Genomic DNA, 27,962 nt, shown 5'->3' on the forward strand with positions numbered 1-27,962 from the left:
TTGAGATCAAACTGGGTAATGTGGTAAAACCCCATCTTTACAAAAAATACAAAAATATAGCTGGATATAGTGGCACACGCCTGCAGTTCCAGCTACTAAGGAGGACGAGGTGGGAAGATTGCTGACGCTCAAGAGGTTGAGGCTGCAGTGGGCTGTGAGCATGCCACTGCACTTCAGCCTGGGCAACAGAGCAAGACTCTGTCTCTACAAAAAACACAAAAACTAGCTGGGTGTGGTGGTGCACACATATAGTGCCAGCTATGTGGGAGGCTGAGGTGGGAGGATTGCTTGAGCCTGGAAGGCCAAGGCTGCAGTGAGCTGTGATCATGCCACTGCATTCCAGCCTGGGCAACAATGTGAGACCCTACCTCAAAAAACAAAATAAAATAAATAAGTTTTAAATTCTTGTCATTTCGACAGTGTTCACAGCATCTTCACCAGGAGCAGATTCCATCTCAAAAAAACAGTTTCTTGTTCGCTTCAGCAGCACATATACTAAAACTGGAATGATATAGAGAAGATTAGCATGGTCCCTGAGCAAGGATGATAAGCAAATTTGTGAAGTGTTCCATATTTTTTGATAAATGGGATCTAATTAAACTAAAGCGCTTCTGCACAGCAAAAGAAACTACCATCAGAGCAAATAGGCAACCTACAGAATGGGAGAAAATTTTTCCAATCTACCCATTTGACAAAGGTCTAATATCCAGTATCTACAAGAAACAAATTTACAAGAAAAAAACCCCCATCAAAAAGTGGGCAAAGAATATGAACAGACACTTCTCAAAAGAAGACATTTTATGTAGCCAACAAACATATGAAAAAAAGTTCAAATCACTGATCATTAGAGAATTACAAATCAAAACCACAATGAAATACCATCTCACACCAGTCAGAATGGCGATTATTAAAAAGCCAAGAAACAAGAAATGCCAGCAAGGCTGTGGAGAAATAGGAATGCTATTACACTGTTGGTGGGAATGTAAATATCCACTGTAGAAGGCAGTGTGGTAATTCCTCAAGGATCTAGAACCAGAAATACCATTTGACCCAGAAGTCCCATTGCTGGGTATATACCCCAAGGAATATAAATCATTCTATTATAAATATACATGCACATGTATGTTTATTGCAGCATGATTCATAATAACAAAGACATGGAATCAACCCTAACGCCCACCAATAATAGACTGAATTTTAAAAAGTGTGGTACAGACACATTATGGAATGCTATGCAGCCATAAAAAGGAATGAGTTCATGTCCTTTGCAGGGACATGGTTGAAGCTGGGAGCTATCATCCTCAGCAAACTAACATATAGCAACAAAAAACCAAACACCTCATGTTCCCAGTCATAAGTGTTAGCTGAACAATGAGAACACATGGACACAGGGAGGGGAACAACACACACTGGGACCTGCTGGGGGGCAGAGAGAGCATCAGGACAAATAGCTAATGCATGAGGGGCTTAATACCTAGGTGATGAATCTGTATGTTCTGCACATGTATCCCAGAACCTAACATAAAATTAAAGAAAAAAAAAAGGAAATCACCTTCTTTGCTTATTCATAAGAAGAAACTCCTCATTTGTTTAAGTCTTATGATGAGACTGAAACAGTTCAGTCACATCTTTAGGCATCACTTTTTTTTGGAGGAGATAAACCAATTTTATTGTCTATTATGTTATACAAAAATCTACAAATAATAGATTTGTATAGAAAAAAATGGTAATAAATGAGTGTAAAACATATTTAAATTTGGTATTTTTTCCCCATGATATTAGAATGATAATCATTTCAAAGCATGTGTCTAGCTTCAGAGTCAGATTTGTTCAATGGCCAAAGCCTGCCATAAAACTATGACTTTCAGTGTCTGTCTGCTCTACTGGCTCTTGACAAAACTTTTGAGGTTTTCAAGAAAAGTAATGTACTCCTGGTGCTCCAGGGCTGTGCTGAGCTCCACCAACTCATCTGTAAAAGTATTGTCTAGCCCTCGGTCCGCAGGAAATCCATTAGGTGGCCATATAAGGCCCAGTCCAGGGAATCTGTGTTGAGTGTATAATTAGTAACCTTCCATTCAGAGTCACTGTGGACTGAAAGCTAATTTCCCTGATAGAGAAGATGTCACTCTCAGCCTCATCCTCTTGTCCAACCTCATCTGGATAATGACAGTCCAGCACAAGGGCCTTCTTGCCATCATTTTTTATAACTTCAGCCATGAAATTGAGAGTTGATGTCAATTCAGTCTCCTGTTCTACAACCTTCTGTACTTGCGAGGATTCCTCCTCACCATCAAATGTTGGTGGGATCCTGTTGTTAATGTTGAAAGTGACAGTGATTTTACCCCTGGCAGCTTTCCGCGCTAATTTAGCTTCTGTCCCATTCAGTTCCAGCTCCCAACCTCCAGACGTCTTAGGGGGGGTTTTATGCTTCTGGATTTTTCTTTCCTCCTTAATTTGATCACTCAGGAAATCAACAAAAGCTTTATCTCCTTTGGTGTGCAGCACGCTGCAGCCACAGCCGCAGGTGCGAGGCCCATGAGGCCTCAGGAGGCCTGGCGCTCAGGCATCACTTCTAATTCTAGTCCCCTTGCTGTTTCTACCACCTCTGCAGTAGAAATTAAGGAATTAATTCTCAACTGAAGAATTAAACCTCTGAAAGTCATCTATGAGGGTTGGTACCAACTTGTTTCCAACTCCTGTTAATGTTGACATTTTAGCTGGGTGCAGTGACTCATGCCTGTAATCTCAGCTAAGACGGGAGGATCACTTGAGCCCAGGAGTTTGAGACCAGCCTGGGCAATATATGAGTTTGTCTCTAAAAAAAATTAAAAAACAATTAGCCAGGTGTGGTAATGTGATATGTTCCTGCAATCCTAGCGACTGGGGAGGCTGAGGAAGGAGAATTGCTTGAGTCCAGGAGTTTCAGGCTATAGTGAGCCATGATCATGCCACTGCAGTTCAACCTGGGCCACAAAGCAAGACCCTCTCTCTCTCTCTCTTTTTTTTTTTTTGAGACAGAGTCTCACTCTGTCACCCAGGTTGCAGTGCAATGGCAAAACTTGGCTCACTGCAACCTCCACCTCCCAGGATCAAACCATTCTCCTGCCTCAGCCTCCCAAGTCACTGGGACTACAGGCATGTGCCATCACGCCAGGCTAATTTTTGTATGTTTAATAGAGACTTTTTCACCATGTTGGCTAGGCTGGTCTCGAACTTCTGACTTCAAGTGATCTGTCCACCTCTGCCTCAAGATCTTATCTCTTTAAAAAAAAAAAGCTGACATTTTGCTCTCTTCCCATGAGTCACATATGTTCTCACTGGCATCTAGAATGGTTAATTTTTCTCAGAAAGTTTTCAATTTACTTTGCCTAGATCCGTTAGAAGAATCACTATATATGGCAGCACAGTCTTATGAAATTTCTTTCTTTCTTTCTTTTTTTTTTTTCTTGAGATGGAGTCTTGCTCTGCTTACCAGGCTGGAGTACAGTGGCACAACCTCAGATCACTGCAACCTCTGCCTCCCAGGTTCAAGCGATTCTCTTGCATCAGCCTTCTGAGTAGCTGGGATTATAGGCAATGCACCATCACACCCAGCTTATTTTTGTATTTTTGGTAGAGATGGGGTTTCACCATGTTGTCCAGGCTGGTCTGAAACTCCTGACCTCAAGTGATCCACCCACCTCGGCCTCCGAAAGTGTTGGGATTACAGGCATGAGCTACTGCTCCTGGCTGAAATATAGTTCTTAAATAATAAAACTTGAAAGCCAAAAGTCTTCATTGACTCATGCAGAATGGATGCTGTGTTAGCAGGCATGAAAACAGTATCAATCTCCTGGTACATAATCATCAGAGCTCTTGGTTGACCAAGTGCACTGTCAATGAACAATAATATTTTGAAAGTATTTTTTTTTCTGAGCAGTAGGTCTATACACAGGCTTAAAATACTCTGTAAATATGCCATAAAGAGATATACTGTCATCCAGGCTTTGTTGTTTCATTAATAAAGCACAGGCAGGGCCAGGGATGGTGGCTCACACCTATAATCCCAGCAGTTTGGGAGGCTGAAACGGGTGGATCACGAGGTCAAGAGATCAGGACCATCCTGGTCAACATGGTGAAACCCTGTCTCTACTAAAAATACAAAAATTAGCTGGGCGTGGTGGCGCACACCTGTAGTCCCAGCTACTCGGGAGGCTGAGGCAGGAGAATTGCTTGAACCCACAAGGCGGATGTTGCAGTGAGCCGAGATTGAGCCATTGCCCTCCAGCCTGGACAACAAGAGCGAAACACCGTCTAAAAAAAAAAAAAAAGCACAGGCAGAATAGATTAGCGTGATTTTTTCAAGTTGGTAGGATTTTTGGAATGGTAAATAAGCACTGGCTTTAACTTAAATGACCACCTATGGTGATCCCTAACAAGAGTCAGTCTGCTCTTGGAAGCTCTGAAGCCAGGCTTTAATTCACCTCTGTAGGAATCATCTTCCGATAGAAGGCTGTTTTCTGTACGTTAGAAATCTGATGTTTAGTATAGTCATCTTCATCAATGATTTTAGCTAGATCTTCTGGATAGCTTGTTGCAGCTTTTACATCAGCACTGTTGCTTTACCTTGCACTGGTATGTTACAAAGAAGACTTCTTTTTTAAAACTCATGAACCAATCTGCTAGCTTCCAACTTTTCTTCTGCAGCTTCTTCACCTCTCTCAGCCTTCACAGAATTTAAGAGTTAGAGTCTTACTCTGAATTAAGCTTTGGCCTAATTCAGGGAATGTTGCTGGTTTGATCTTCTACCTACACTCTACAACTTTCTTCGTATCAGTAATAAGGCTGTTCCATGTTCTTATAATTTGTGTGTTCACTGGAGTAGTACTTTTAGTTATTATTATTATTTTTTGAGATAGAGTCTCAAGCCTATCACACAGGCTAGACTCAAACTCCTTGCCTCCCATCTTAGCCTCCCAAAGTGCTGGCATTCTCCTGCCTTAGCCTCCCAAAGTGCTGGGATTACAGGCTTGAGCCACCACACCTGCCCTAATTTCCTTCAAGAACTTTTCCTTTGCATTAACATCTTGGCTACCATTTGACAAAATATTCCTAGCTTTCAGCCTGTCTTGGATTTTGACATGCCTTCCTCACTAAGCTTAATCATTTCTAGCTTTTGATTTAAAGTGGGAAGGTATGAGTCTTTCTTTCACTTTAACACTTAGACTTAGAAGTCATTGTAGGGTTATTAATTGGCCTGATGTCAATATTATGTCTCAGGGAATAGGGAGGTATGAGGAGAGGGTGGGGAATGGCTGGTTAGTAGAGCGGTCAGAACACATACGCCATTTATTGATTAAGATTGCTGTCTTATATGAGTGTAGTTTATGGTACCTAAAAACAAATATGATAGTAACATTGAAGATCACTGATCACAAAATTACCATTAATAGATATAATTGTAATAGGAAAATGGAAATATTATGAAAATTACCAAAATGTGACACAGAGACAAGAAGCGAGCACATGCTTTTGGAAAAATGACACTGATAGTCATCTTTGATACAGGGTTACCACAAACCTCCGCTTTGTAAAAAAACATAGTATCTTCAGAGTGAAGTGCAATAAAATGAGATATGCCTATAGATGGAATTATACAGTACGTAGCCTTTCTGACTGCTTAATACACACTTAACTACTTAACTTTCCTCCATGTCTTTCATGCTTTTTTTCTTTCTTTTTTTTTTTTTAGGTAAGTTCTCACTCTGTCACTCAGGTTGGAGTGCAGTAGTGCAATCTTAGCTCACTGCAGCCTTGACCTTCTGGGTTCAAGCAATTCTCATGGCTCAGACTCCTGAGTAGCTGGGACTATAGGCACACACCACCATGCTCAGCTAATTTTTTGTACTTTTAGGAGAGACGGGGTTTCACCATGTTGGCCAGGCTGGTCTTGAACTCCTGGCCTCAAATGATCTGCCCACCTTGGCCTCCCAAAGTGCTGGGATTACAGGCCTGAGCCACCGTGCCCAGGCTTCTCCATGTGTCTTCTCATGGCCTGATAGCTCCTTTCTTTTTAGTGCTCAATGGAATTCTGTTGGCTGGATATATCACAGTTTATTTCTCCATTCACCTACTAAAGGGCATCTTGGTTACTGCCAAGTTGTCAGTTATAAATAAGGCTGCTGTAAACATTTATGTGCAGGTTTTTGTATGGATATGTTTTCTACTCCTTTGGGTGAATGCTAATGAATGTGATTTCTGGATCATGTGGTAAGCATATGTTTAGTTTTGTCAGAAATTGCCCAACTTGTTTCCAAAGTGATTATACCATTTTGTGTTCTCATCTGTAATGAATGAGAGAGTTCCTGTTGCTCCACATCTTTGTCAACATTTGGTGTTGTCAGAGTTTTCGATTTTGGCCATTTAAACAGGGGTGTGGTAACATCTCATTGTTATTTTAATTACATTTCCCTAATTACATGTGATCATGTGATATGCAGCTTATTTTCATATCTTTTTGTTTTTTTGAGCCCTGGAGGTTGAGGCTGCAGTGAGGCCTGATTGTGCCAGTATACTCCAGCCTGGGCAACAGAGCACCACCCTGTTTCAAAAAAAAAAGAGAGAGGCCGGGGGCGGTGGCTCAAGCCTGTAATCCCAGCACTTTGGGAGGCCGAGGCGGGTGGATCACGAGGTCAAGAGATCGAGACCATCCTGGTCAACATGGTGAAACCCCTTCTCTACTAAAAATGCAAAAAATTAGCTGGGCATGGTGGCACGTGCCTGTAATCCCAGCTACTCAGGAAGCTGAGGCAGGAGAATTGCCTGAGCCCAGGAGGAGGAGGTTGTGGTGAGCCGAGATTGCGCCATTGCACTCCAGCCTGGGTAACAAGAGCGAAACTCCGTCTCAAAAAAAAAAAAAAAAAAAAAAAAAGAGAGAAAACAAGAAAAATTAAAAATATTATTTAAAGCTTGTAACATAAAAGTTCTAATCTCATTAGTCAGTTGTAATTTTCCATTTTATTTCTTTTTTTGCCTCCTGGGTTCAGGCAATTCTCCTGCCTCAGCCTCCTGAGTAGCTGGGATTACAGGCACGCGCCACCATGCCCAGCTAATTTTTTGTATTTTTAGTAGAGACGGGGTTTCACCATGTTGACCGGGATGGTCTCGATCTGTCGACCTCGTGATCCACCCGCCTCGGCCTCCCAAAGTGCTGGGATTACAGGTTTGAGCCACCGCGCCCGGCAATTTTCCATTTTATTTCTAAACGTTAGACTGGGCTGTTTTTTCCCTTTATTTCCTTTGGAGCAATTATCCCCTTTATGTTTCTGGTAAAAAGAATCAGGGACGGGCCTCCATTTTAGATCTAAATGACTAAAATTAAACCAATTAAGGTTTCAGTGCTACAAGAATCAAGGAGGTTTTGCATTTATGAGCATTGGCTCTCCCAAGGGAGAAAGGAGGAACGACGGCCTCTACACCTGGTTTCAGGCTGATTACAATCAACATGGAACGAGTTTAGAATACAAGGCTCGTTTTGCATTAAAGACCTTTTTGTGCAGAGGAGGTAGTGGTGGCGAAGACAAAAATATTTAATCAAATCCCGCCAATTTGCATGGCTCTCTGGGGATAGGCTTTCAAAAGTTAGGGAACAAAAGAGGCTTTGGTTTTCCAGTCTCCCTGAGGCGGCAGCAGATCGTGAAGCAGCCGACGGGAGAAACCGAAGTACATACATTACCAGTAAGAGGACGGCGAGTGTGGCGTGTGACAGAGGCGAGAAGCGAGGAAAGAGATACGGAACGCACACGCTACGGCTCCGAGGCGCTCTCCGCGACGTGCCTGGTTATGTAACGTTGATAATGACGGGCGCGGCGACAGCAGGAATGCATTCTTCCGACCTGCTGGCCCCCCTAAGCTGGCATACAACGGGAGGAGGGGACACGAAGCCCTGTGCAGGCAGAGAGCTGTCCAGACAGAGGTAAACCAGGCAGTTGGGCAGAACGCGAGCCCAGAGAATGTCTCCCCAGGCCCCGGCACAGCCCACCGTGGCTGTGGCTCTAAAGATGGGCAGAACCAGTTTCAAAATGCAGGATCTGGGATCCGACCTCTTAGGTTTTTACTCAGCAGGCAGGGAAAAGGGGTTAGAAGCTGGAAATCTGCATTTCCACTCGGCTCTGGCGACTGAGACAGGAAAGCGGGCACCTCGCGCTGAAAAGCCACAGCCGCGGCTGGGCAGGCGGCTCCGTCGCGCGCGTACTGGGAGCTCCTGAGGCGGGAGCACGCGCGGTCGCTAGCCCGCCGCTCCCCAGCAACGGGCGCATGCGCTCGTCCTCCCCTCAGCGGAGGCGCGCTGCTTGGCGGGCGGTCTCCTCCAATCCGAGCCGGCGTTCTCGGAGTACGTAGCCCGGAGCTGCGGGCTGCGGGCTGCGGGAGGCGGGAGGCGGGAGGAAAAGGGCAGGGGGAGCCCGAGTGGGGCTGACCTGTGAAAGTCTGGGAAGGTCTGCGAGAGCAGCGAGTGTTTTCAGCTCCGGAAGTGGCCGTTGTAAACTTCACGTCCCGGGGGCCTGTCCCCTCCTGTCCCCCTTTGCTCTTTGTCCCCCTCCTCTCGGGTCCTAGACTCCGTCGTGTTCCAACAGTTTTTGCTCTTACCCCTGCGGGGTGCCTGGGCCTCCTACCCCTGAGACTTGGAGCGGCCCCCGGGGTCTTGGGTGTGCGGCGTGGACCACGCGAGGCCCCTGAGGTAACCGCAGGGTGTCGGGGCTTCGAGGCGGACGACTCGGGAGGGAGGTGTTGAGACAGTGGGGGCCCCTGAGTGAGTTTGGGCGGCCCCGGGGCTCCCCCTGTTGCCCTTGGGGCACGCCGCCAGCTCCCTGGGCTGGGTCTCCCCGCCCACCTGGAGGAGGACCTCCGCGGAGCATCGTAGCCAGAGGTCGCTGCCGCTGTGCCAGAGCGCCGGCTGGGGACCGGAGGGAAGGCAGAGGGCTGGGACTTGGAGCTGCTTAGGTTTACAATTGCGGGGCGCTTTCCTTCCCGATCATCAGTAAGCGCCCTTGAGGGTGTGGACCACTTCTTAATGCCCCCTCTCCCCTTTTTAAATGCGGGCCACACAGTAGACACTCTACAAGTGTTTGATAAACGAGAATGGGTTGTGCTAGGCTGTCCCCTGCAGCTTCTGCCTACCCTCCAGGACTGAGAGACAGGGGAGTCAGCTGTGCGTTTTCCCTAAGTGGTAAATTTTCTGCAGAAGTGGAGCCGACTTTTTGAATTTTTTTATTCCATTATGATATCGATCCTAGGAAAATACACATTTATTTCATGTATATGTTGTATGTATTTTATGTATAAAATAAATACATCTTTATTTATTAGAAAGAGTTGGTGTCTACATGACATACCGATATTTTATGGTTTTCATAATCTTGGAGAAAAGAACATATGATTTTGTCACTTGTTTTATTTAACAGTTAGTGCCTACTCTTAACAACAGTAGAGCAGGAGAGGAACATGGTTTTACATAAAATGCAGAGGAAACAAAGGCAGTGCAACCTGCTATGAGGAAAGATGAAGGACTTAGTTTGTAGGTTTCTGTATTAGTCTTGGCTCAGCCATTTTTGAGCTGCGTCCCCCCAGGCAAATCACCTAACCTTCCTCGGCATTAGGTTCTGATCTGTCAGATAAGGAGGATGGACTTAGTCTCTAGAGTCTCATTTGATTCTAAAACGTTTTGATTGTTTCAGTCCCTTTGTTTTGGTCTAAGAACCAAACTTTCCCCTTCAAGGTGGATTATGTAACTATAGTGAGGACACTTCCAACACAGGTGTGGTTACTAATGATGACAGACTGCATAGTGAAAGAGGATGGACTTAACCAGATGTGGATTTGAATTCTCATTTTCCAACTGAATGTTTTTACAGAAATTACTCAACATCTCCAAGCCTCAGTTTTCTCATCTGTGAAATGTGCATAATAATCTCATGGAGGTGTTTGGATTAAATGAGATCAGGAATACTGGTCTCAGTATCTGGCATATAGTAAGTGGCTCAGCAATAGGAGTTTCTGTCTTTTCATCCACCCATCCCTCGTTTTTCCTCTGCTGTGAAGACACACTGAAAGATTAGTACATTTGGGATGACCAACTGAAGGACTCAGATGTGAGGTAGAAAAATTTTCTACCAGTAGTGGCTCTGAAATCTAAAGTCGTTTTGCCTTTCGGGCTGATACTTCCTTTCAGGATGTCAGGATCACTGATCCCTTGGCCTCAATTACCCTTTTATCTATTTTAAAAAAATCTTCTCATTGATGAATGATATACGTAATATCCCATCATCTATTTTAGTAGTAATGATGATTAGTTCAACTCCACTACCAAGAGAAGATTAATCTATTAATATATTAACATAAAAAGCTAATTTGAACTTTGCCTTTCTTTATCCATCACTGCTGCTGGATGACCTGGTTTTGGTCTAAACCTGTGAAGGTTCTATCTGGATTGAGAATCCAATGAAGGTCTGAGTAATCTTTTGTTGAGAAGGCCATGACTTGTCAGTTTGGATGTGGAGAAAAATGATGTTTTTAAGAAATCTCCAACAAAGACCAGAAATGATTCCCTGAAAAGTGAGGTCTTACATGCTCCCTGGCTGGGATGAACGGTGTCTTCAGGGCCAATAGCAAGGCGCACAGCAGAGTTTTGGAGTCAGCTAACTTGGATGTAAATCCTGACCCTGTCACTAGAGATGTGACTTTGGGCAGGTGATTGAGTATCTTTAAGTCCTGGTTTAAGTATGGATATTAACATTATCTTCCCCTTCGGGTTGGTGTAGAGTGAAATGAGATGTAGAAAGTTTTTAGCACAATGCCTGGAGAAGGGACTTTTGTGACAGTTGGAATGATGACAGCAGGGAATGACTTTGTGCCATACAGTTGGTTCACAGGTAATGATCAATTGGATAGTTTCTAATGGAAAGTAATATTTAGAGTTAAACAAATATTGAAGAAGAGAAATTCTGATTTTGATTGCATGTCATAAGATATTTTTAATTACTCACATAGTTTGGCCAAATTGTGTATTTTAACTTTGTGGAGTTTCACAGGCAAGTTTCAAGTAAAGCTAGAAATACTATTTAAATAAATACTATTTAAAGGCAGTGTAATTCTTTAACTTAGCTTCCTATTCCACTGAGATTTTCATTACTATACTGTAACCCTAGTTGACTGTCCTCATCATTCCTTGCCTTTTCACCTGGTGGAGGAAGAGGAAGGAGATTTTACTGTACCTTCTCTGCCATGCTTGATTGCATGGGAATCCCATCATAGTTCAGATTCAGCCACTGACCATTCATGTACCTGCTTTTGTGTCTTGGACATTACTTTTAAGTACAGAAGGGTCCATTCCTTCCAGGTTCTAACTCTTTTATTCTGAAGGCAGTTTTCCTGGGGTCTGACCTTCAGGAGCATGGTGATAAGGTGACAAGATTTTGGGACAGTATCTGAAGAGCTTGATAGACTCTCTAGTGCCCTCCACTTAATAGCTGAATGGCTTTTGGGCAAGACAGTTGAGGTTCTCTGAATCAGCTGAGTTTTCTTATAAAGTGAGGATAATAAATCTCAGGTAAGATGACTTATAGTTCAGCTTAATGTGTCACCAGTGGCCTCATAGAAAGAACTTGGGCTTTAGAGTCAGAGAGTTAGGAGTTGGAATCTTGGTTCTGTAACGGTGTGACTTTTTCAAGTTACTTCTTATCTCAGTCTTAGTTTTCTTGGTAGAAAAATGTGATAATCCTTACATTGCAGTGTTGTAAGGACCACAATTCTATATATAAAATAACAAGTACTATGCTTGACACTAGTAGGTGCTCAGTAGATGAATGACAGTGATATTCATTTGTCTGCCACTGTTTCCAGCCTAGTCTTTCAGGTCCCTGGAGAGATGAGATCTCCCCATTCCCGTGTCATCTTAGCCAAAATTCCAACCTCTGTCCTAGGTCAGACTGTTTAATCAGTCACGTGAAACACTGTTATAAAGATCCTTTGGATGTCTGTGTAGGAGTTGTTAGTCAGTTCTCAGCACTGGGGTACAGTCTCCATCTCAGTCTGCTTATTTGAGTTTGTTTTCTTTTGGTGACCTTCCTGAGGTCTAGATAGCTCCATACACTTACAATTTCACTAAACAATTATTTATTGCATCTTTTCCCTAGACCAAATCACCCCAAGCATCTCTCACTCCCTTCCTTTATCAGAGATCATTCTTTTTTTTCGGTTAGTTCTGTGTTTAGTAATATAAGTGGGTGGTGGCCGGGCACTGAATATGTTCTGTATGTATTATTACATTTTAAACATATGAGATTGAGATAGTTATTCCCTTTATATTGATGAGGAAACAGGCTTAAAGAGTTTTAAGTAACTTGCCCAAAGGCCACATACTTATAAGATATTTATTAGAATCCTAATTCAGATCTTTCTGAGTCCAAAACTTACAGTCTTTCTTGGGATATTGGACTTCTACTGGGGATACCAGGAGGCCCTTTTGGCATATTTATATTTGTGTCTATTTGGACTTTATTATTGTTATTTCTCTGTTTAAAATGTTTACCCAGAAACTCCTAACACTGTGGTAAAGTAACTTACTTTGTCTCTGTATAATTTGGAATATCTCCCTTAGAAGAAGGTTCCAAAAAGTAGGTCAGAGTAAGTGACAGATACTCTGTACTTCCCTTCTTCCTCTTTGATTGCTTGGGACGAGGCCTTTGAAAATTATCATGGGATCTTTTGGTTGGGAGTACCTTGGCATCTTTGATGTCTCATTTATGAGAAAGGCTTTGGGGACCCAAAAATGTCCCTGGACTTCACTTTCTTTGAAACTGAATTCTGTGCCCTAGAGATAGGCACTACATACATATTCTTTTTACATTTTCAGGAATAATTTTTCACTGTTTTGATAATTTTTTTTTTTTTTTTTTTTTTTTAAGACAGAGTTTCGCCCTTGTTACCCAGGCTGGAGTGCAATGGCGCGATCTCGGCTCACCGCAACCTCCGCCTCCTGGGTTCAGGCAATTCTCCTGCCTCAGCCTCCTGAGTAGCTGGGATTACAGGCACGTACCACCATGCCCAGCTAATTTTTTGTATTTATAGTAGAGATGGGGTTTCACCATGTTGACCAGGATGGTCTCGATCTCTCGACCTTGTGATCCACCCGCCTCCGCCTCCCAAAGTGCTGGGATTACAAGCTTGAGCCACCGCGCCCGGCTGATAATTTTTCATTTGAGAAAATAATCGAATAGTTTCATTACTTTGTTCTTATAATAAGGAACATCTTTTTAACATTTTGTCATTTTTGTTTCCAATACTTTTTATTTTATTTTAAAATTATTATTAGACAAAAATTTTTTTACGGATGGACTCACTATGTTGCCCAGGCTGGCCTTGAATCTTGGGCTCAAGCAATCCTCTTTTGCCTCAGCCTACTGAATAGCTGGGACTACAGGTACATACCATGATTCTGGCTTCCAATCCTTTTTGAAAGAAATATCTAAAACATTATAGCTTTTTGGAATACAGTATTACATGTGTGTTATACGATAATTATACAATTAAGTCACAGAACAAGAAAACTCTCCAATAATATCAGGACTCAAACTGCTGTTGTATCATTTATTATTTTAACAGACCTCAGATCATCTAACTTGTAAGCCACAGATATCTTAGGCAATTTTAATCATCAAGAAAGAAATATGTCATTAACAAACAGTGGGACATTTTGAAAGAGTTGGAAAACATCATGAATTTGAATGCTTCAAGTAATGGCACTGATGACACCCAAAGGTAAGCTTCTAGTCTCTTCTTGTAGTTGAAGAACACTTTCAGTTACAAGGAACAGGCAGAAGTCAGTCGTTGGTAGAGCTAATTGTAAGAATTCCCATGGGTATATTAAGAGGAGTAGAAATTTTGTGGGACTGAAGGAGCATGAATGAAGCCTCACAGGAATTGGAACTGAATCTAGAGACTTTATGGGGTTTTTGTGCTTCTCTATTAATTTGGACCACAAAAGTCCATGTGTCTGAATTTCTTTCTGTTACTAGAGACTTGCTTGTTCTTTTCCACTACTCTAAATCTTTCCCTCATATTTTTTATTTATAATTGTTTTGTTTTCCTTAACCTCTGTGGCGTTAATTCCTTTCTTCATTGCCCCAGTTCTAATTCATGGTTACTGAATAAGCATTCATTTATTCCTAGCTCTGTTGCTGTTTTGCTTCTTTACTTGGTATCTTTCAGTTTACCGTCCAAGAAGCAACACCTAATTGCTGTTACTCATCTTTTTTGTACCATCAATTTCTGCCCTTGGGTGTGGCGCGTACCTTTAGTTCATTCACCTTTGGTGGGTGGGTCTAAATATAAAACTGGACCACTTAGGGCAGTGCCACTCTCTTCTAAGTGTGCTTTACAAAGAAATAAGTACTGAAATTAAAAGTAAATGTTTAGAAACTTTTATAGTCATGTAACAGAATAATATTCTGTCTGCTGAATCTAAAAATAAAACATTTGGGGTTGTATTCTGTTTTTAAAATTTCTTTAAAAATAATGCATTAAATATATTTTACAAAATCATCACGGGGGTGGGATGAAGATAGCCCTTCCTCGTGTTTAGTTTGAGAAGGACTGATCTAGACTGCCTTTTCAGCAAGGATGTATGGGTGGGACAGGTACCATGACTAATATGTACTTTACCCATAAATTTGCTATACAAAGGTTTTCCACTTAGCTTTTGAAGATAATCCCACCATCCTATTTTTTGAGACAGAGTCTTGCTCTGTTGCCCAGGTTGGAATGTAGTAGCATGATTTTGGTTCACTGCAACCTCCATCTCCTGGGTTCAAGTGATTTTCCTGCTTCATCCTCCTGGGTAGCTAGGATTACAGGCACCTGCGACCAAACCCAGCTAATTTTTTTATTTTTAGGGGAATCAGGGTTTCACCATGTTGGCCAGGCTGGTCTTGAACTCCTGACCTCAAGTGATCCACTCGCCTTAGCCTCCCAGAGTGCTGGGATTACACGTATGAGCTACCACGTCCAGCCAGAAGCCACCTTGAATCCCTTCTGGAGCAAGATAGGGAATGAATAAAATATAAATTTTTTTCTTCACTAAAATTTCATCTTAAAGAGGACTTTTCTTTTTTCGAATGTTGTAAGGGGTAAGTGAGGCTTCATTATTTTGTTCTCTGCCTCCACCTGAGGAATATGGAACAGGAGCTGCTGAATAGAGGATCTTCAAGGTGCCTTCTTGCTCTGTTCTATTGTATATAAATTTCATATATATGTATATATGCATGTATATATTTTAATGCAAATAATACATGTGTTTTTAGAAAATTTAGAAAATGCAAATGACAAAACAATAAAGCTATTTGTAATCTTAGCACTTAGAGTTAACTACTAATAACATTTTGGTAAATGCTATTAAAATTTAAACTAAAATTTAAACATTTTGGTAAATGTCATTAAATTTTAAATTAAAATTTAATTTTAATTTAAAATTAATAGCATTAAAATGTTATTAAATTTTAATAACATTAATTAACATTTAAAAATTAATAACATTAATTAAAATGTTATTAAAATTTAATGACATTTTAATTAATGTTATTTATTAATTTTTAAATGTTATTTAATTAATGTTATTTAATACCATTTAATGTTATTAAAATTAAATTGTCTAGACTTTAAAAATACCAATATTAAATAAATATGTATTTAAAAGTTAGAATATTTCACCTTATTTAGTAGCCTACTTTTTCAAATTTGGAGAAATGTCTTACCACATCAATGCATAAATGCATCATAATTTTTTAACTTTTCTGAGGTGGGGTCTTATTATGTTGCCTACGCTAAGGCAATCCTGGCCTCAGGCAATCCTCCTGCATCAGCTGCAACTATAGGCACACACCACGGCCCCTGCTTGTCATAATTTTTAGTGGCTAAATTACTTTTTATAATTCTAGAATCTGGATACAGTTATTTAAAATCTACTACTAATCTACTTTCTGTTTCTATAGGTTTGCCTTTTCTGAACCATTCATATAAATGGAATCACATGATACATGGTCTTTTGTAGCTTCTTTTACAGGACATACATATTCTTGAGGTTTGTCAAGTTGTAGCATGTAGCAGTACTTCATTTCTTTTTATTGCTGATAGTATTCCATTGTATGGATATACCACATTATGCCCATTTACCAGTTGACAGACATTCGAGTTGTTTCTACTTTTTAGGTACCATGAATAATGCTGCTGTGCACATTTGCATATGTCTTTTTGTTGACATATGTTTTTGTTTCCCTTAGTTAGATTCTTAGGAGCAGCATTGCTGCATCGTATAGTAAATTTATGTTAAAAATTTCAAGAAACTGCCAAATTGTGTTCTAAAGTGATTGGGTCATTTTATATTATCATAGCAATATATGAGAATTTTAGTTGCCCTACATCCTGACCAACACTGGTTTTTATCTTTCTTTTTCAATTTAGCCATTTTGGTGAGTATGAAGTTATATGTTATTGTGGTTATAATTTGAATTTTCCTAATGATTAATGATGTTGAACATCTTTATATGTGCTTTTTGGTCATTCATATATCTTCCTTGGTGAAATGTTTATTCAGATCTTTTGTTTATTTTTAAATTGTGTTATTTATTTTCATGTTACTGAGCTTTAAGAGTTTTTATATATTCAGAATGCAAGTCCTTTATCACATACATGATTTGCTGGCCTGGTGCAGTAACTCATGCCTATAATCCCATGGCTGGGTGTGGTGGCTCACACCTGTAATCCCAGCACTCTGGGAGGCTAAGGTGGGCGTATCACAAGGTCAGGAGTTTGAGACCAGCCTGACCAACATGGTGAAACCCCATCTCTACTAAAAATACAAAAATTAGCCGGGTATGGTGGTGTGCACCTGTAATCTCAGTTGCTCAGCAGGCTGAGGCAGGAGAATTGCTTGAACCCAGGAGGCGGAGGTTGCAATGAGCCGAGATCACATCATTGCACTCTAGATCGCATCACTGCACTCCTGCCTGAGTGACAGAGTGAGACTGGGTTTATTTCTAGAGTCTTAGTGCTGGTATATTGATCTACATGTCTGTTCTTAATCCAATACCACATTGTCTTGATTACTGTAGCTTTATGATAAGCTTTGAAATTAGGAAGCAAAAGTTTTCTCATTTGTTCTTCTTCAAAATTGTTTTGGCTATTTTGAATTCTTTGTCTTTCCATTTGAATTTTAGGATCAGCTTTTCAGTTTCTGCAAAAATGTGTGTTGGGGTTTTAATAGGGATTATATTGAATATGTAGATTAATTTGGGGAGAATTGCCATTTAAATAATATTGAGTTTTCTTTACATGCATGTGACTATGCAGTGTCTTTCCATTTGTTTAGCTTTTCAGCTTGTTTTGACAACATTTTGTATTCTTCGATGTATTAATCTTTCACTTTTTTTCTTTTTCTGAGAAAAAGTCTTGCTCTGTTTCCCAAGCTAGAGTGCAGTGGCATGATTTTAGCTCACTGCATCTTTGAACTGAGCTCAAGTGATCCTCCTGCTTCAGCCTCCTGAGTAGCTAGGACTACAGGCATGTACCACCATGTCTGGCCAATTTTTTTTTTTTTTTTTTTTTTGGTAGAGACAAGATCTTGCTATGTTTCTCAGGCTGGTCTTGAACTCCTGGCCTGAAGCAATCCTGCTTTGGCCTCCCAAAGTGCTGGGAAAGAAAGACATGAGCTATCATACCTAGCCTTTTTATTTCATTAAAATTGTGTATTGCATCAATTAATTTTGAGATGTCATACCAATTTTATGTTTTTGGAATATATCCTGCTTAGTCACGTTGTATAATCTTTTAAAGATGTTTCTGGATTTGGTTTGCCCATTTTTTTTTTTTAAGAGATGAGGTTTTACTCTGTCTACCAGGCCATTGTTCAGTGGTGATCATAGCTCACTGCAGCCTCGAACTCCTGTGCTCAAGTGCGCCTGCCACCTCAGCCTCCCAAGTAGCTGGGACTACAAGTAGGTGCCACCATGCCCAGCTACTTGGTTTGCTAATGTTTTGTTGAGGATTTTTCCGTTTGTATTCATGGATATTAATTTTAATTTTTAATAATTTTAATTTTTTAATTTTTAATAATAATTAATTTTTAATAATTAAACAGATATTAATCTGTTTTCCTTTCTTGTCATAACTTAGTCTAGTTTTGGTATTAGAGTAATGCCAGATTCATAGAATGGATTGGTAAGTGTTCCCTCCCGTTATGTAAAGATTGGTATAATTTTTTTCTTTACATGTTTGGTAGAATTTGCCAGTGAAGCTATCTGTGCTTGAGCTTTCTGTGTGGTTAAATAATACCGTATCTTTATCTGTTATAGATCTATCCAGATTTTAAATTTAGTTTCAGTAATTTGTGTTTTTCTAGGAATTCATCCAATTGATCTGAATTGTTTAATTTGTTGGTATAAAGTTGTTCAGAATATTCTTTTATAATCCTTCTAGATGGTAATGTTTCCTCCTTCATTATTTTCATAATTTGAGTTTTTTTCTTTTTTTCTTGTTAATTTAGCCAAACGTTTATTAACTTTATAGCTCTTTTCAAAGAACCAAATTTTGGTTTCATTGATTCTCTCAGTTTTATTTTAGTCTTAGTCTTATTTTAAAAATTTAAGTTGTATGTGCATGTTATTTAAATAATCCATTGTGCTATAAAGTTTATTAAGTGGCATTACAGAAAACAGCATTACTAATTTCTTTGAGGCAAATCCACTTTTTAGATTCTGAAAAACAATCATTTTTTTCAACTCTCTGAAGTATTTTTCATCTCTCAAATTTTTTTTCCGTGTTGCTAATTTTTTTTTAGTTTTAACTATTATCTACTGACTTCTTGTACAGAAGATCATAATTTAGTTCTCATTCCTGCCTGCTTCCCTTCCTGTTCCCTATATTTAGTGATATTGTAATCTTAGATTAGTTATTCAATGTTTATATTATTATAATTATGAAAACTTTTAAGTTGAGCGTATGTAGTAGTATTCAGTGAATTTTTCTCTTGTACATTTTATTTTGCTTGGATTTAATAATTATCTGGTTTCTTATTTGGTTTGTTTGCTTAGTTTCTATGAACTTATCAGGAATTTAACTTTACTCCAAACAAATTACATAAATCTCTCTATGTTTTTTGTTTCCTCCTCCTCCTCCTCTTCCTCCTCCTTCTTCTCTTCCTCCTCCTCCCCCTCTTCTTCCTCCTCCTCTTCCTCCTCCTTCCTCTTCTTTTTAAGACAGGGTTTCATTCTGTCTCCCAACTGTAGTGCAGTGGCACAATCATGGCTCACTGCAGTCTTGACCTCCTGGGCTCAAGTGATCCTCCTGCTTTGGCCTCCGAAAGTGTTGGAATTACAGATGTGATCCACTACACTTGGTGTATTTTCATCTTCTTAAAGAAATCACTCCCGGAGTCTTTGACCAGTCCCACTGGGACAGATTTCCCTTTAAGTGCTTTGCTGTACAGGTATCATCTTAGTATTTCCTCTCATCACTATCCTGGAAATCCCTCTGTTGTCTTCTTGTGTTGAGTACTCTGCTTCTAGAATCCCATGTCTTTCTTTTTCTCATTTTGGTCCTTATTTTGATAGAGTAAATATCCTGTTAGCCTTCTGAGAAAGTTCATGGGAGATAAATATTTTGAGGCCTAGAAGATCTGAAATTGTCTTTGTCATAGTCTTTCCTTTGGATGATAATTTGTTGGGTTTAAAATTTTAAGTTAGAAATGATTTTTCCCTTGGAATTTTGTCAAGTATTGTAGCATTATTTCCTAATTTTCAGTGTTTCTGTGGAAAAATGATGTCACATTTAAAAAAAGCTTTTATTTTAGGTTTAGGGGCACATGTGCAGGCTTGTTACATAGGCAGACTTGTGCTATGGGTATTTGTTGTACAGATTATTTCATCACCCAGATACTAAGCCTAGTACCCAGTAGTTATTTTTCTATTCCTCTCCTTACCCCAACCCTTTACCCTTAAGTAGTTCCCAGTGTCTGTTATTTTTTTCTTTGTGTCCATGAGTTGTCATTTAGGTTCCATTTGTAAGTGAGAACACATAGCATTTGTTTTTCTGTTCCTGGGTTAGTTTGCTAAGGATAATGGCCTCTAGCTCCGTCCATGTTTCCACAAAAGACAGGATCTCATTCTTTTTAATGGCTGCATGGTATTCTATGCTATTTATGTACTACATTTTCTTTATCCAGTCTGTCATTGATGGGCAGTTAGGTTGATTCCATATCTTTGCTATTGTGGGTAGTGCTGCAGTAGACATTCGTATACATGTATCTTTATGGTAGGATGATTTATATTCCCTCCGGGGGTATACCTAGTAATGGGGTTACTGGGTTGATTAGTAGTTCTGTTTTAAGCTCTTTGAGGAATCACTATGCTGCTTTCCAGAATGGGTGAACTCATTTATATTCCTATCAACAGTGTATAGGAGTTCCCTTTTCTCCTGCAACCTTGCCTCCATCTATTATTTTTTTGACTTTTTAATAGTAACCATTCTGACTGGTGTGAGTTGGTATCTCATTGTGGCTTTGATTTGCATTTCTCTAATGACCACTGATATTGAGCTTTGCTTCATATGCTTGTTGGCTGCATGGATGTCTTCTTTTGGAAAGTGTCTTTTTATGTCCTTTGCCCACTTTATAATAGTTTTTTTTTCTTGTAATTTTGTTTAAGTTGCTTTTAGATGCAGTATATTAGACCTTTGTCGCATGTATAGTTTGCAAATATTTCTTTCCCATTCTTTAGGTTGTCTGTTTACACTGTTGATAGTTTCTTTTGCCATGAAGAGCTCTTAAGTTTAATTAGATCTCATTTGTCAATTTTTGCTTTTGTTGTGATTGCTTCTGGTATCTTTGTCATGACATCTTTTTTTTTTTTTTTTTTTTTTTGAGACGGAGTTTCGCTGTTGTTACCCAGGCTGGAGTGCAATGGCACAATCTCGGCTCACCGCAACCTCCGCCTCCCAGGTTCAGGCAATTCTGCTGCCTCAGCCTCCTGAGTAGCTGGGATTACAGGCACGTGCCACCATGCCCAGCTAATTTTTTTGGATTTTTTAGTAGAGCCGGAGTTTCACCATGTTGACCAGGATGGTCTCGATCTCTTGACCTTGTGATCCACCCGTCTCGGCCTCTCAAAGTGCTGGGATTACAGGCTTGAGCCACCGCGCCCGGCCGTCATGACATCTTTACCCATTCCTGTGTCCAGGATGGTATTGCCTAGGTTGTCTTTCAGGGATTTTTATAGTTAAACATATTTCTTAATCTTTTGTATAAAACTTGTTTATTTCTCTCTGGACTTTGGGGGAACTACTTTTTGTTCTCTGTTTTCTGAAATTTCCATGCATTTAACCTGGACTCTTAATAGGCCCTTTCTGTTTGAAACGTGTATCCTTCAGAATCTGTATTATTTCCATGGATTTTTTTCTTTAACAGTTTCCTCCCCTTCAGAGAGACATTATAGTGCAGTGGTTAAGAGGACATATCACGGAGCCAGGCTTTCAGGGTTTGAATTTCAGCTTTGCCCCTCATTAGCCTTGCGAACATGGGTAATAGGAGTCATAATGGTACCAATCTCATGGGATTATTCTGAAGAATAAATAATTTTATATTATGTAAAATGCTTAGAGCAATGCTTACAAAATAATAAGACTATTTAATGTTTTAAATTTATATTTTCTCATTCTGCTCCTTTATTTAGATTTTGAACTTCTTGGACAGTCTTTTAATTTAAAATATTTCCTGTTTTTTGTCTCCGTCTCTTTTTCCTTTATTTTCTGGGAGATTTTTTTCTTTTATATTTATTTATTTAGTTTTTCATTTTTATTTTTACTTTTTTTGAGATGGAGTTTTGCTCTTGTTGCCCAGGCTTGAGTGCAATGGTGCGATCTCAACTTACTCCAACCTCCGCCTCCCGGGTTCAAGCAATTCTCCTGTCTTAGCCTTCTGAGTAGCTGGGATTACAGGCATCCACCACCATGCCTGGCTAATTTTTATATTTTTTAGTAGAGATGGGGTTTTACCATGTTGGCCAGGCTGATCCTGAACTCCTGACCTCAGGTGATCCACCTATCTCAGCCTCCCAAAGTGCTGGGATTATAGGCATGAGCCACCGCACCTGGCCTGTGTTTTTGATTTTTAAGAGCTGTTTTTTTTCTCTCTGAATATTTTATTTCTCATTGCAGTTATGAATATGATATTATGGATGTTATACTCTCTCCTGTTTTTTTTAGAAGACAATGTTAGTTTCTTTTTTTCTCCTTCTTCTAAGTTGTCATCTTTCTCCATAGTCTTTCAGAGAATAGTTCTTTCCATACACCTTATTTTTGGTCTCTGTTTACCATATTAGATGCTTCCTAAACTTTTGGTAACCCTCGGCTGTCTGCTTATATTGAAAAGTAGGGGCTTAACCTAAAAAGATGACTGGAACCTCAGTGTGTGGGGCCGTGTTTTTGTGGCATGCTCTGTAGGATTATACGGTTAAGCTGTTTTGCTACAGAACCACTGGCATTAGTATTTTTAGGTATTTTTCACCTGCTGCTTAGGTTCTGTAGGGAAGGCACTTCCAGGCACTGCTTGGCTGCCATTGTTCTGGCAAGAACATTCTGGCAAGACAAGTAGTGTTAAACCTCTAGAGCTTCATTCATTATATAACTTTTAACTCAAGCTGCTTGTATGTAGTATGAAAAACTTCAATCATTTATATCTAGTATCTACTGATCCAGAGACCCTCTGTTTCATCCTCTTCAGGGAATAAACCCCTAGTGTTTTTCTGCCAGACTGGGGAAGAGATAGGTACCCAGGTGTGTGGTATACGGGTTAGGGAATCTGAGGATCTAATTATTTTGTTGGCAGAGTTTCAGCTAATTCTCCTGTTTTCTGCTCTGTGTTAACCCCCATTTTCAAAGGTGTTGACAATTACTGAGCTTTTGGGAGTTGTGAGTCACCAATTGTCCACGTGCATTTCTGCTTCCAATATTTTATTACTATTATCTCATCTTTTGTGTTCTTTCTCTTGTGAGTTTATACCTCTGAATTCTGTTCGCTGTTTATTTTTATTTTTGGGAGAGAGTAGTGTGCTTTAGTCTGACTTTTTTCTTTTGGCATTATGTATTACATTTGCAGTAAATAAAATGAATTATTTAAAAAGAAAAAGAGTGGAAGAACCCAGTCTCTTCCAAAATTATCCAGCTTGTGATATGATCAGAAGTACCAACCTTAAATAATCTGGTAATTTCCCATTAGGCAGTGGTTTGTTGCTAGGTATATATCTATATATATATTACTTTGTATTTCTACATAGCTTTTGCAGGGGACATCTTTTACTAGGTTGTGAAATTCTGTAAGTCAAGAACCATGTCATGTTCTCTCTGTTTTTTGAAAAATAAGTTATCAGAAATATCAGAAATTCTCTGAAGTATGCTTTATGAGAAGTACATACATTTTACTGTAGTCTCATTTTATAGGTTGAAGAATGCCTCATCGGATATAAAACAAATACTTAAAAATGAAACAGAGTTGGATATTACTGCTGATCTTAGAAAGAAACTCCATCGGGCTAAAAAAGAAAAATTAGAAATAACAACAAAGCACAATGCAGAGGTACAATTTATTTTCCTCTCAAGTAATGTTAAAAGCTGAATTTGATTTTTTAGATTTATTTCATATGACAAATTCCATGTTTAACCATTAGAACTATACCATGCTTGTGCTTAAAAAGGAAATTATAATAAAGCAAACATGATTTTTAAATGTAGCATAATTGCATCAGAGTATTAAAGTGGAACTTTAATGAATTATTGTTTATTTGTATGTTATCTTAGATTTATTTTAATCGGATCAACTGATTAAAAATATTAATTCGTGAACATGTTTGATGATAAAGGATTTGTTAAGTCAGACATTTTTGAAATCATAATATAGGTTCCTTTAATGTCTCAATTATGGAACAATCTCTGAAGTAAATTTGAGTGTGGAATTTTTAATCATAGTTCAATTCATAAATTAGCTTAGTTTATAAGTCATTACTTCTTTGTTAGTATGTATGTGCATATACATATGTATATTTTATATGTGTAAGTATATATTCCGAGATAGTAGTTTTCCTTCGCTTCTAAAATAATTCATAAGTCATATCTTTAGCCCTCCCTGTCTATTGTGTTCTTTCTCCTTTTTCTCTGTTAAATCTTTCTTATTCTTAAAACTCAATTTAAGCCACCTGGTGTAGTGGGAAGAATATCAAATTACACGGAACTCAATTCATTTCTGGCCTTTCCATTTACAAGATGCGTCATTTTGGACTACTTATTTATCCTGTACACCATTGATTTCTCATTGTGAAATGCTGGTCCCAAAGGGTTGTTGTGACTATTAAGTGAAATAAAATTTGGAAAGTACTTGTGTACTGTAAGACTAGCTGTAATTTATTGACAGTTAAGTGTAAACAGTATGTTTTTCTTCCCTTTTTGCTAAGTTCTGCTGTTCTCATGTTGGGAAACCTTGTAATGTCTTTCTAAGTGAAACCAGCTACTACTTTACTCTTCTACAGCATGTTGCTGTTTCAGATATTTTAGAACTAAAACATTTATATCATGCTTCCCTGCTCTTCTTTAGTTTGTAAACCCTCTGAGAGCTCAAAACAGTGACCATACTTGGTCTCTATACTGCTGATGTTTACTGGCACATAGTAGGCTCTCAGTGGTTGTGTGTTGAATAAATGTATGAAAAGGGTCAGGTGTGGTGGCTCATGCCTATAATTCCAGCACTTTGGGAGGCCAAGGTGGGTGGATCAGTTGAAGTCAGGAGTTTGAGACCAGCCTGGCCAACATGGTGAAACCCCATCTCTACTAAAAATACAAAAATTAGCTGGGCATGGTGGCACACACCAGTAATCACAGCTACCTGGGAGGCTGAGGCAGGAGAATCACTTGAATTGGAAGCCAGAGGTTTCAGTGAGCTTAGATTGTGCCACTGCATTTTAGCCTGGGCAACAGAGGAAACTCCATCTCAAAAAAGAAAAAAAGTATGAAAGGGTGATTTTTTTTTTTCCCTCAGGGTATATAAGGAGCAGTGGTATTGCTGATTAAAATAACAAGAGACGAATACATGATCATTCTTTTTGTATTTTTTAGTAGCAATTGAGGTAATTTTTTTCTTTTTCTTTTTTGAGACCAAGTCTCACTCTGTTGCCTAGGCTGGAGTGGATTGGTGCAATCTCAGGTCACTTCATCCTCTGCTTCCAGGTTCAAGTGATTGGAGAATCACTTGCCTCAGCCTCCCCACTAGATGGGATTACAGGCACTTGCTACCGTGCCTGGCTAATTTTGTATTTTTAGTAGAGAGCATTTCATCATGTTGGCCAGGATGGTCTTGAACTCCTGACCTCAGGTGATCCACCCACCTCAGCCTCCCAAAGTACTGGGATTATAGGTGTGAGCCACCATGCCTGGCCCAATTGAGGTAATTTTTAAGTGATAATTGAAGTAATTGTTTCTATTTACATTGTAATAATCATTATAAAGTGATGTGTTAAATGTATGCTAATTATTCATAAATTCTAAAACTTATTTTTTGAAACCAAATGTACATTTTACTTGAGAGTATTAATGGCATGATAATCATTCCTCTATTAAATAAATTCTTTCACAGCCGGGTGTGGTGGCTCATGCCTGTAATCCCAGCACTTTGGGAGGCCAAAGCAGGAGGATTGCTTGAGCCCAGGAGTTCAAGTCCAGCCTGGGCAACAGAGTGAGACCTTGCATCTATAAAAAATAAAATAAAAATAATATTCTTTCACAATATGTTTATGGTTGTCATTAGGCTTCTCAGCAGAACACACAGTTCTCTTTTATTTGATCAAAATGTTTTGAAACATATGTTCACATTAAAGAGGTAGCAAATTATCTTAGGGAAGGCAGACAGTTTTCTTAAAATAGGATAATTAGTTCAACTCCAGATTTATATTACTAATTATTATTATTTTTTTCAACTTTCCCTCCCCTCTTCTCCCCTCCCCCTCCCCCTCCCCCTCCCCCTTCAAGTGTACCCATCACGAAGCAAAACAGAGAGGAATACAGTCATCTAGAAACTAAGGCCATATTTCCCTTATCAGCTATTCCTAATGCTAACACAAATAATGCAGGGTGATTGGCACAAAATATTTTAAAATACTTCTCTAGGAGTTTTATTGTTGTGAGATCTTGGGCAAGTTACTTCGTTTTTCTGAGCTAGAAGTTTCTTTGATAGGTATTCAAATAACAGATTACTGTTGAGAAGATTTATTAGTAGATATAGGGTATGGGGAGAAGAATTGCCTATAGACTCATAGGTTCCAGATGAGACTAAGTTGCATTGACGTAGATGATTGGGATGGGAAAATGCCATAAGGTTTTCATTATTGCAGTGGTTTTTAGACTCATTTGAGCATAACAATAAAGTGGAAAATAGGACAAAAAGAATGTGAAGCTATTCAGATATCTGGCCCAGCTAGTGGTGGCAGAGCAAGAAAATCCAGATAAATGAGGAAGGGAGAGGGTAAAGAAGAATGACATAACTTCTTTTTTTTTTGAGATAGGGTCTTGCTTTGTCACCCAGGTTGGAGTGCAATGGCATGATCTTGGTTGGCTCACTGCAGCCTCAACCACCTGGACTCAAGTGATCTCCTGCCTCAGCCTCCCAAGTAGCTGGGAATATAGGCACGTGCCACGATGCTCAGCTAATTTTTTGTATTTTTAGTAGAGGCATGGTTTTGTCATGTTGCCCAGGCTGGTCTTGAACTTCTGGGTTCAAGTGATCCACCTGCCTTGGCCTCCCAAAGTGCGGGGACAATAGGTATGAGCCACTGTACCAAGCTGACATAACTTCTTTTAGCCAAAAAATACTGGAAACTTAGGACTATGAGTAGGCTTTATGGCCTGAAGATAGTATCTGACCCAGCCAGTACTCTTAATAGCAGGGATTCTTAAGCTAAAGTCCTCAGAAAGATAAGGAGTCTGTGAACTTGGATTGGGAAAAGTTATAATTTTATTTTTACTAACCCCTAACTGATATTAAGCATTTCCTTCAGTTCTGAGGGGCTTGACCTAGCCAGTCCTCCTTTTAATCAATCATAGAGTGTTTGCAGTACTTGTGAGTATCATCAACAGAAATCAGAGATAGATGTCCCATTTTAGAAATTACACCTCCAGGACAGGTGCTGTGGCTCATATCTGTAATCCCAGCACTTTGGGAGCCTGAGGCGGTTGGATCACTTGAGGTCAGGAGTTTGAGACCAGCCTGGCCAACAGCCTGCCTCTATTAAAAATACAAAAATTAGCTAGGTGTGGTGGTGTGCTCCTGTAATCCCATCTACTTGGGTGGCTGAGGTGGGAGAATCATTTGACCCTGGGAGGCGGAGGTTGCACTGAGCTGAGATTGCGCCCCTGAACTCCAGCCTGGGCAACAGAGCAAGATACTGTCTCAAAAAATAAAAAAAGAAATTATGGTTACTATCACATATTATATTTCAGTTATTTTGTGTGTGTATATATATATATATATATTTGTTGTTGTTTTAAATCTTTTTTTAGAGACAGGGTCTTGCTGTATTGCCCAGGCTAGTGTGCAGTGATGTGATCATAGCTCCTTACAGCCTGGAACTCCTGGGCTCAAGTGATTTTATGCTTCAGCCTCCCAAGTAGCTAGGACTATAGGTTGTGCCATCACACCTGGATCATTTATTTTTATTATTATTTGTAGAGATGGAGTCTTGTGTTTTGCATGTTGTGTCAAACTCCTGGCCTCAAGCAACCTTCCCTCATCAGCCTCTCAAAGTGCTGGGATTACAGGACTGAGTCTTTGCGCCTGGATAGCATTTTAATTTTAAGTAATGTACTTTGTGCCTTTGAAGAGTATGTAGTCAAGGAAAAGGGAG

The 27,962-nt window shown here is 39.6% G+C and overlaps 1 protein-coding gene, 1 non-coding gene and 1 pseudogene across 16 annotated transcripts in view; 2 read left to right on the top strand and 1 right to left on the bottom strand.

Moving 5' to 3' along the window:
- Positions 1-473: 473 nt before the first annotated feature.
- LOC120366445 (U6 spliceosomal RNA) lies at positions 474-578 on the top strand. Its single transcript, XR_005581110.1, has one exon. It is a non-coding gene; the product is annotated as a U6 spliceosomal RNA (small nuclear RNA).
- LOC101042274 (complement component 1 Q subcomponent-binding protein, mitochondrial pseudogene) lies at positions 501-6,123 on the bottom strand (annotated as a pseudogene).
- Positions 6,124-7,878: 1,755 nt separating this feature from the next.
- The window catches only part of CCDC171 (coiled-coil domain containing 171), a 545,371-nt gene continuing 525,287 nt past the window's right edge, over positions 7,879-27,962 (top strand). For 9 of the 15 annotated variants that reach the window (XM_074394869.1, XM_074394862.1, XM_074394861.1 and 6 more), the window contains exons 1-4: positions 8,369-8,716; positions 13,639-13,794; positions 19,288-19,513; positions 23,518-23,653. In XM_074394869.1, the coding sequence (XP_074250970.1) occupies positions 19,329-19,513; positions 23,518-23,653 (321 nt within the window). In that variant the 5' untranslated portion in view covers positions 8,369-8,716; positions 13,639-13,794; positions 19,288-19,328. Of the gene's footprint in view, positions 7,955-8,367; positions 8,717-13,638; positions 13,795-19,287; positions 19,514-23,517; positions 23,654-27,962 lie in introns of those variants that run through there. The other 6 variants (XM_074394866.1, XM_074394867.1, XM_074394871.1 and 3 more) reach the window with 4 other exon arrangements.

The sequence above is a fragment of the Saimiri boliviensis genome, chromosome 2 (assembly GCF_048565385.1).
Source record: "Saimiri boliviensis isolate mSaiBol1 chromosome 2, mSaiBol1.pri, whole genome shotgun sequence".
NCBI lineage: Eukaryota > Metazoa > Chordata > Mammalia > Primates > Cebidae > Saimiri > Saimiri boliviensis.